The sequence below is a fragment of the Mobula birostris genome, chromosome 23 (genome assembly GCF_030028105.1).
Source record: "Mobula birostris isolate sMobBir1 chromosome 23, sMobBir1.hap1, whole genome shotgun sequence".
NCBI lineage: Eukaryota > Metazoa > Chordata > Chondrichthyes > Myliobatiformes > Myliobatidae > Mobula > Mobula birostris.
In genome coordinates this window covers 39,278,116-39,288,650 of record NC_092392.1, presented here as the reverse complement: position 1 = coordinate 39,288,650, position 10,535 = coordinate 39,278,116, and the positions used below count along the sequence as shown (strand labels likewise).

General features: G+C 41.4%; 1 protein-coding gene across 2 annotated transcripts in view; it reads left to right on the top strand.

Moving 5' to 3' along the window:
* The first annotated feature begins 7,687 nt into the window (after positions 1 to 7,687).
* Positions 7,688 to 10,535, top strand: part of LOC140186857 (G2 and S phase-expressed protein 1-like) — a 25,599-nt gene continuing 22,751 nt past the window's right edge. Inside the window, exons 1-2 of one of the 2 annotated variants that reach the window (XM_072241529.1) lie at positions 7,688 to 7,757; positions 9,036 to 9,091. In XM_072241529.1, the coding sequence (XP_072097630.1) occupies positions 9,070 to 9,091 (22 nt within the window). In that variant the 5' untranslated portion in view covers positions 7,688 to 7,757; positions 9,036 to 9,069. Of the gene's footprint in view, positions 7,758 to 7,796; positions 8,042 to 9,035; positions 9,092 to 10,535 lie in introns of those variants that run through there. The other variant, XM_072241531.1, reaches the window with a different exon arrangement.

The following is a 10,535-nucleotide window of genomic DNA, read 5'->3' as shown; positions in this document are numbered from 1 at the left end:
AATAAACATGTTAAATGTGGTTTGCCCTTCATTTTCCTTCTGGTAACATTGAAGCCCTCAGAACATAATTAGTTTTGCAGCTTCAGATAGCCATTTCTTTTCTCTCTCCACGAGGTCTCTTGTATTCTGTCTCCAAGTACTGATTTTGAAATAGTTATTACCTTGGCAACTTGGTCAGCAGCCTATCCCACCCCTTAGTCTCTTTGCAATCAAAACATTTAAGTTTTCCCTATTCTAGTTTGAAGGGTCCTTGACTTGAAATATTGAATCTGTTTCTTGCACCACTGATGCTCCTTGACATACAATGTTATGTTTGGATTTTCATCTTTTGCAATTTCTTTTGCTCCAAAGACTTGCCTCTTGTTTGATGAAATACTATTACAGAAGACAAGCCTGTACACGTTAAAAATATGAATTGCTTTACTGGCATGAACAGGTCCACTCCTAAATTTAAAATCACTCCTTAAGAGATATTCTGTGCCTTTGCTATATGGTTATCTAATCTTGAAATTAATCATTCTGACTTTACATTGCGGCCAGGGAGCTACTGGATAATTTCCTCTGCAGATTTGCGTGCTTTGTTTTATTTTAATATGAGACCATAAGACAGGAACAGAATTAGGCCATTGAGTCCATCAAGTCCGCTCTGCTGTTTGATCATGGTTGATTTATTTTCCCACTCCATTCTCCTACTTTCTCCCCGTAACCTTTGATGCCCTTACTAATCAAGAACTTATTAATCACTGCTTTAAGTATACTCAATGACTTGGCCTCCACAGCCATCTGTGGCAATGAATTCCACAGATTCACCACCCTCTGGCTAAAGAAATTCCACCTCAGCTCGTTTCTAAAAGGGATACCCTTCTATTCTGAGGTTATGTACTTTGTTGCTTGACTCCCTCACTAACAAAAACAGCCTTTCTGTGTCCGTTCTTCAAAGCCTTGCAATACTTGTTAGGTTTCTATGAGATCCCCATCATTCTTCTAAACTACATTGAGTACAGGCTCAGAGCCATTAAGTGCTCCTCATACATTAAATCTTCCATTCCCAGGATCTTCCTTGTGAACCTCTGGATCCTCTCCAATGCCAGCACGATCTTTCTCAGATATGTGACCCAAAGCAAAGTCAAAGTAAATTTATATCAAAGTACATGTATGGTATCATGTACTACCTTGAGATTATTACAAGAAAATAAAGAAATACAATAGAATTTATGATAACTATATATAAACAAGGACTGACGGACAACCAATGGGGACTAAATGGGAGAATGGATCAGCTCATGATAAAATGGCGGAGCAGACTTGATGGGCCGAATGGCAAACTTCTGCTCCTTTGTCGTATGGTCTTATGGTCTTAATGTGCAAAAGAAGACAAATTGTGCAAATAAAAACAAACAATATTGAGAGCATGAGTTGTAATTCTTGAAAATGAGTTGTGGAACCAGTTCAGAGTTGTGGAGAATATGAGAAATTCTGCAGATGCTTAAAATCCAAAGTAACACACACAAAATGCTGGAGGAACTCAGCAGGTCAAGCAGCATCTATGAAAATGAATAAACAGTCAAAGTTTCAGGCCAAGACCCTTCTTCCTGCACTGGAAAGGAAGGAAGAAGGCATCAGAATAAAAAGGTGAGGGGAGGAGAGGGAGGATAGCTAGAAGGTGATAAGTGAAGCCTGGTGGGTGGGAAAGGTAAAGGGCTGGAGAGGAGAGTAGACCATAAGAGGAGGGGACCCAAGTGAAAGTGATAAGCAAGTGAGATGAGGTAAGAGGCCAGAGGGGAGGGAGTGGGATTTTTTTTACTGGAAGGAGAAATGGATATTTATACCATCAGGTTGGAGGCTACCCAGACTGAATATAAGGTGTAGCTCCTCCACACTGAGGGCAGCCCCATCATGGCACAAGATAATGTCAGAATGGGAAGCAGAATTAAAAAGTTTGGCCGTGGGTAAGTTCCACTTTTGGCAGGATGGAGTGGAGGTGCTCGACGAAGCGATCCCCCTATTTACATCAGGTCTCACTAAAGTAGAGGTAGCTGCATTGGGAGCACTGGGCACAACAGGCAATCTTAGAAGATTGGAGGTGAAGTGTTGCCTTACCTGGATGGGCTGTTTGGGGCCCTGAGTGGAGGTGAATGGGCAGGTGTAGCACTTTGGCCAGTTGCAGGGTAAGTGCAGGGAGGGATGGATGGACAAGGGAATCATAGGGGGAGCAATTCCTGCAGGAAGTGGGGGTGGGGGAGGTAAATATGTGTTGGTGGTAGGATCCCTTTGGATATGGCAGAAGTTGTGGAGAATGTTGCGTTGGATGCGGAGGTTCGTGCTGGTACATAACGACAAGAGGAACTATCATTTAAGGCTGCAGGAAGATGGGGTGAGTGCAGACATTTGGGAAATGGTGAAGTTGCATCTGAGGGCAGTATCAATGGTGGAGGAAGGGAAGCCCTGTTCTTTGAAGAAGAAGGATATCTCTGATGTCCTGGAAAGGGAAGTCTCATCCTGGGAACAGATATGGTGGAGACGAAGGAACTAAGAATAGCATGTTTACAGTAGACAGGATGGGACGAGGTATAGTTAAGATAGCCATGGGACTGGGTAGGTTTTTAAAAGATGTTGGTTGACTGTTTGTCTCCATAGATGGAGACAGAGATTTTTTAAAAATCCCAAGTTATTTTAAGGGCAAGGTGGAAGTTGGAGGCAAAGTTGATGAAATTGATGATCTCAACATGGGTGCATGAAGCAGCACCAATGTGGTCATCAGTGTAGTGAAGGAAGAGTTGGAGAGCATAATCAGGGAAGGCTTGGAATATGGACTATTCTACGTAGCCAATGAAAAGGCAGGCATAGCTGGGGCTCATGGGTGCCCATGCCTACCCCTTGAGTTTGGAGAAAGTGGGTGGTGCCAAAGGAAAAGTTGTTGAGGATGAGGACCAGTTCTGCCTGATGGAGAAGGGTGGTTTTGAGGGGAACTGCTAATTTCTTTTATTGAGAAAGAAGCAGAAAGTTTTTAGGGTTTGTTGATGGGAGATAGGTGTTTATGGGACTGGAAATCCATAGTGAAAATGAGGCACCCAGGGCCAGGGAATTGAAAGTTAGTGAGGAAATCAAAAGCATGAGAAGTGCTGCAGGTGGAGGTGGGAAGGAACTGAACCAAGGGGGACAGAGTGGAGTTGAGGTACGAGGTCATGAGTACAAGCAGAAACAATGGTCCCACCTGGAATTGTGGTGAGTGAAGTTATCCATACCAGTTTAGGAACCTGATGGTCATTGGGTAATAGCTGTTCCTGAAACTGGTGATGTAAAGCCTAAGGCTCCTGTACCTCCTGCCCAATGGCAGTGGTGAAAAGAGCACATGGCCTGGATGGTAAGAGTCATCGATGATGAATGCTGCTTTCTTGTGACAGCGTTCCATGTAAATAGTGGGAAAGACTTTACCTGTGATAGACTGGGCTGTATCCACCACATTTTGTATTCTTTTCCATTCCTGGGCTTCGGTGTTCTCATGCAAGGCTGTGATGCAACCAATTAGAATACTCTCCACTGTGCCACTTCAGAAGATTGTCAAACTTTTTGGTAATAAGCCAAATCCACGCAAACTTCTAAGAAAGTAGAGTCACTGGTGTGCCTTCTTTGTGATGACACTTCTGTGCTGATCCCAGGACAGATCCTTTGATATGTTAATACTGAAGAATCCCCTAATAAGGATTGACTCAAGGACCTCTGAATTCCTCCTCATATAATCAATAATCATCTCTGGTTTTGCTGATGTTGAGTGAGAGGCAATTGTTGTGGCACCATTAAACCAAATTTTCAATCTCTTTCCTAAGTGCTGATTTGTCACCACATTTGATCCTGCTATTGTCCTTTCTTGTAATCCACTCCAACAGGGCTCCTCTTAATGTTATTATTAATTGAAATTCACTATGGGAGAAGGGTGAAACTCCCCACGTCCCAATCTATCCAACACTATAAAAGCTGCATTATTTTAATAACTTATCAGGTTTCCCCTTAACCTTCTCTGATATCACGACAGCCCCAGTGTCACTGATCTTGCTGAAACCTCAGTCCTTTAACTCCTATGTCGTTGTGATGAATGTCATTTCTATCCTTTCTCCGATGTTGATATCTTTCTTAAAAGCGTGTTTCAAATCGAATCAAAGTAACAAACCATTTGTAAAGAGCTAGAATAACTCCGTTGTTTCAACTGCAAAGCCCTTATTAACTGACTATCCCATATATTATTATAATTACTTTGTTCAACCTTGAGAAGCTCTCTTCTTGGATTAATACAATATACATTAAACTCTTTTGCTGTGCTACTTCTGCAAGGGTGCACCACTATGCAGTTATTCACATTAAATTAACACTGCTATATGCCTTTCCATTTCACCAACCCTATTCCCCTAATGTCAACAAAATCTACAGCCATTAATTTCATCATCTTCATTGTCAAATTTTGAGTTATCACTTTGAAATGTTAGTCTTTGTAATAATGTCATCACTTACAGCAATTAAAGCAACAATCCCAACACTGCCTCCGAGGTGACCCGTGTCAGAAAATTAGTTGTTTGCCAGAGAGTTATCCATTCAGTACTACGCTCTTCCATGTATCTCTTTGTGTCAAATTTGGAACACAATTCCTAATCTCTTTGATACCATATACTTTTATTATCTTATTCAGTCATTTAATCCGTTACTGAGCAGTATAATTCTAGTATATTGTGAGTTGTTCAAATTGATGGAATAGAATCAATAAAGGACAGATAAGAATTTCATATTCTGCATGCTCTAAATGTGTGCTTTGCTTCTGAATTAAAATACTATTGAAATTGGAAGCAATGTTTAGTGGCAAGTATAGAACACACAGTGGAGATCAAATTCCTAGCCTTTAATTTTGTCATCTTACACTGACAGAACATATCATCCTTGCCTGACTTTCCCGTTACCCATGTTTTTATTGGGTTTGAGCTGATCTTCTCCAGCTGACAATGTGAATGCACAGCTAAGTACTCCCAGACACATCCTGATCAGATCCTGACTTCTTTGAAGTCCCTACATCATCTCCTTCACATCCTCCCTAACTCCCCCAACCTCAAGCCCTACCTCTCATGTACCAGCTCTCACTCAGGCTTCCTCGGACTTTGTGCGTTCTCAAAGTTCAAAGTTCTCAGGACTGGGTTGACACTTCAAGAGCAGTAAAGGCATTAGATAAATTAAGGTGATTGTTATTACATCAGATGACGTGTGGGGAATAAAACTACAAAATTATAATTGACATAGCTGACAGCAAGGCTTTGCTCCCAGATGAGCTCAATGCCTTTTAAGTTGGCTTTGACCATCAAAAAATGGAGGCACCTTCACGAAGTCCCATATCCCCTGACGACCCTATGATGTCAGTCTCTGAGGTCAACGTGAGAGCACCCTTCGGGGGGCGGTGAGCCCGTTGAGATCATCCAGAGGGGTTACCAGGCTGAGTACTATAGACCTGTGTTGATCAACTGGCTGCAGTGTTCATCAATATCTTTAACCACTCACTTCGGCAGTCTGAGCCAGAGAAGATAGCGTCACTCAACTGTTCCCACAACTTATAGACTCACTTTCAAGGACTCTTCATCTCACACTCTTGATATTTATGGTTTATTTATTATTATTTACTTTTCTTTTGTATTTGCACATCTTGCTGTCTTTTGCATGTTGGTTGTTTGTCCTGTTGGGGCGCAGCCTTTCGATAATTCTATTGTGTTTCTTGGATTTACTGTGCATGCCCGCAAGAAAATGGATCTCGTAGTTGTATACGGTGACATATATGTACTTCGAACTTTGTGAAATCCACCTCCTTCAAACAGGCTTCAATTATACCAGTGTCTTAGAAAAAAGTGGTATCCTGCCTCAATGAATATCGTCCAGTAGCACTTACGTCCACTGTGATGAAGTCCTATGAGAGCTTGTTGACATAAGGTATCAACTCCTGCCTGAGAAGTGATTTGGATCTACTCCAATTTGCTTACTATCAACAGTAGATGCTATTTCATTGTCTCTTTACTCAATCTTGGAACACTGGGAGAGCAAAGATACATACATCAGGATGCTGTCCATTAACTACAGCTAGCCATTCAATGCTATCATCTCTTCAAAGTGAATCAATAAGCTTCAAGTCCTAGGCCTCAATACCTTCTCGTGCAACTGGATCCTCAATTTCTTCACTTTCAGTCCCCAGTTGGTTAGGATTGGCAACACCATCGCCCTCGGCACAGGTGCACCACAAGGCTGTGTGCTTAGTCCCCTTCTCTCATCATCTTCATTATGTGCTCTGTCATATGATTAGGCTATTATGGTCTTAGACCATGATTGTTCTTTGCAATTTCTTCTGCAGTAGTGGTTTTCCATTGCCTTCTTCTGGGCAGTGTATTAACAAGGTGGGTGATCCCAGCCATTATCAATACTCTTCAGGGATTGTCTGGCTGGTGTCAGTGGTCGCATAACCAGGACTTATGATATGCCCCAGCTGCTCATACAACCATCCACCACCTGGCCCCCTGGCTTCACTTGACTCTGATCGGGGAGCTAAGCGGATGCTACACTTTGCCCAATGGTGACCTACAGGCTAGCGGAGGGATGGAGTGCCTTTCACCTCCTTTGGCAGAGACACATCTCTACCTCTACTTATGACTGTGAGCACCATTGTTATATTTAAGTTTGCTGAACACACCACTGTCATTGGCTGAATCAAGTATGGTGATGAATCCACATATAGGAGGGAGATTGAAAACTTGGCTGAATGGTGCCACAACAACCATGTCCATGTCAGCAAGACCAAGAAGGTGATGATTGACTTCAGGAGGAGGAAACCGAGGGTCCATGAGCCAGTTGTCACTTGGGGATCAGAGGTGGAGAGGGTCTGCAACTTTAAGTTCCTCTGTGTTATCATTTCAGAAGATCTGTCCTTGGCCCAGCATGAAAGTACCATTATGAAGAAAGCATGACAGATTCCTTTACTTTCTTAGAGGATTGCAAAGATTTGGCACGACATCTAAAACTTGACAGATGTCTATAGACGTGTGGTGGTGACTGTATTGACTGGCTGCATAATGGCCTGGAATGGAAACACCAATTCCCTTGAAAGGAAAAGCCTACAACAAATAGTGGATACAGCCCAGTCTATCATGGGTTAAGACCTCCCTACTATTGAGCATGTTTGTATGGGCATTGTCCCAGGAAAGCAGCATTCCCTACCACCCAGGTCATGCTCTCTTCTTGCTGCTACAATTAGAAAGAAGGTACAGCAACCTCTGGACCCACACCACCAGGTTCAGAAGCAGATATTACCCCTCATCCATCAGGCTCTTAAACCAGAGGAGATAATTTCACTCGCTCATTATTGAACTGGACTAATTTTCAAGGACTCTTCATCTCATGTTCTCAATATTTATTGCTTATTTATTATTATTATTATTAGATCTTTTTAATCTTTATTTTTGTATTTGCACAATTTATTGGTGGCATATATGTACTTTGATAATAAATTTGCTCAGAACTTTTGAATTTAAAATTGCTTTAAGAAAGCAGCAGGACATGACGGAACTACAACTCCCCAAATGCATTGCCGGTGGGGGCGTAAGCGCTTATCGCTAACGGCTTAGTTTAAACTCGCCAATCAAACACGGGCATTTTTGTCCTGTGACTGAATTTAAAATCGTGGCGTTAGAAGCATCGCAGTGGTAGTTTGTGCGGTGGGTGCAATTGAAGATTGAGCGGCTGTAAGTAAGAGTGGTCAGATGTTAGACGTAGTGGGAGAAAGAGCAGTGATTGTACCTCAAGTTTGAGCCTGCCTTACACTAAGGCCGCCGCCGCCGCTTATCTCCATCCCAGGCCGGCGGTCACCCAGGATGGATGGTTCAGCACTGCAGCCTAGGATACGCTTCACCCTCCTTGGGCATGGCCCAGGTGTCCACAAAGACGAGGTTGAAGCTGTCGTTAATCTGGAGGAGAAACGAGTTTTTCTTGCGTGTGCAGTTGTTCAGCACTAGGCTAATGTAAAAGAGTGGGAATTGCACTTTTATCTTAATAACTCATTGTTAATGAAAGACAACATGTTGTCATTGCTCCTTGCATGCACCTCATCGTCAAGGCAAATAAGATAATGCTCTGATATTAACCTGACGTGAATTGGAAATGTCTATAGGTCTAAGCATCAATATGATGGGTGGGCGGGAGTAGGGGGGAAGAGTGGAGAGGAGGAAGCTTTAAAAACAGGCCAGAAAAGGAAATTGACTCTTGAAATTAAAATTGTATTGGTTTAAACAAACATGACCGGAGTGGCAAGGGGATCCGCAGCTGGTGTTGTGGAGATTCTGAAAAGTTAAGCATCGGAGTCGGGTTTAATATCACCAGCGAATGTCGTGAAATTCGTTGTTTTGCCAGCAGCACATTGCAATACATAATAAAATATAAATTGCAATAAGATATTAAATAAGTAGTGACAAAAGAGCAAAAAAAAACTTTTTAGTGTGCTTCTATTTAGACCTTAAATTTTCTAGTACGTAATTTTAATACTGTAGCATAAAATCAAATTGAGCTTAAACTTGTAAAAGAGTGGGAATTGCACTTTTATCTTAATAACTTCTGTATATTTTGACTTTAATATACTGTAATATACCTGTAAATATACCTTCTGTATATTTTGACTTTAACTGATATAATTGGTTTTTAATGTATATTTGTTAGCAATGTGCACTTGTGTACGTTACTGTATAGCCAATAGCTGTATTTTGTTTTGCTCCATTTGCTGTTGAAATGATTTGAGGAAATTTGACCTTATCAGAAACCTGAAGTCAAGTTTATTGTTATTTAACTGTATACTGTCAAATGAGACGCTGTTTTTCCAGACTAGGGTGCAAAGCACGGTACACACTTGACACAGAATAACTTATGGAAGTAAAGATGAAATTTATGTGTCTTTGAAAAGTGAGCACTGGAATATCCTAAAACACTATTACTGTTCATTTATATTTTTTGTTTGAAATTTCATACTTCAGTTTTCACCAGCTGCAGAGATCAACAATACAAGAAATGGATTGCCCAAGTGAGAATGGTAATCAAATTTGTTTACATTTATTGTATTAACTGTTGGTTTGTACTTGGTGTTAACTAACTTACTGCCCATTAAGCAGCTGGTACTTAAGGCAGCAATGAAGGTCCTCCATCTCTGGCAATGCTCAGGGCTTCATTGACAGCAGCTTCCTCTTCATTTTCACTACTGTCAGTCCTGCAAGTCCTGGGTGGAGTCTCAGGAATGCCACCACATTCAGATATAGATCGATTCTTCATTGCTGTTTCTGTTTTTTAAAAAAAAAATAATAATAGTAAATAAATAAATAAAATAAATTGATCAGGCAGGGTTGTTAGACCTGAACTGAATCCCTGAATCCAGAGGACCCAGTGGACCACTCTTAGTCTGGTTTCTACCCTTTGACCTGTTTGGCAAGGGTGAGCCAGCCAAAGCATAAAGTCCTGACTCCAGGCGACCTAGATCTCTGGGTCGTTGAGGCATGCAAGCCTCCAACCCAATGCAAGGTTTTGGTCCTCTTGGAGGACTTGGTGTTAAGCATTCAGCAAAAAGTATGAAAGGGGACAGGCTTACTTGGCCTGGTTCTCTGAGTCCATTGACTGGTCATGAAAGATATGGGGTTGATTTACACATTACAATCTGGTACGGAATAGCCAACTGTGTGTGTGAAAAACACTAGGGCAATCTTGACAGAATGCTGGTTTATTGTGTGCAGTTTTGTCAGCTAGTTTAACTAGTCAACCACATAGTTATTATTTCCAAGTGCTGAGTATACGAATATGTGAAAGTCCATTACCTTTCCACCATGATTAATGTTTCTAAAAGTCTGTAGGAGATGGTGGTTGGGGTGATTGTAGAGGTAATGTACGACAGCAAGAAACTCATCATTGTGTAATACAAAAGTTCCAGTGATTTCAAGGTGCAAGGAACGAAAAGTGTGAAAGAGCAGTCAGTAGAATATATATTGTTTCCTGTGTACTCCCAGTATTGTTAATTGTGAATCAGATGCTGGCTGGAATCAAAGGGAATATAGATGCAATCTAATAAATTCCATAGATTAAGGAAAATTAGACAAATTAATCTGTTCAAGGGAATTTGTTGGCTGCTGGGGAGTTGTCTGATTAATGTGACCAGTTTTTATAAGAGGGGGAAAATCAACTGGTTTAATCATAAGATATAGGAGCAGAATTAGACCATTTGGCCCAATTCATTTTCCCTCTCAGCCCCAATCTCCTACCTTCTCCACATATCCCTTCATGCCCTGACTAATCAAGAATCGATCAACTTCTGCCTCAAAGACTTAGCCTCCACAGCTGACTGTGGCAACAAATTCTACATATTCACCACTCTGGTTAAAGATTTGGACATCAATGAACTTGGCTTGCTTTCTGACAGATGCAATAGCTGATTGTCAGGGGATAAGTGGTAGTTAAACATACTAATATTCTAAAATGAATTTCTGGGGAAC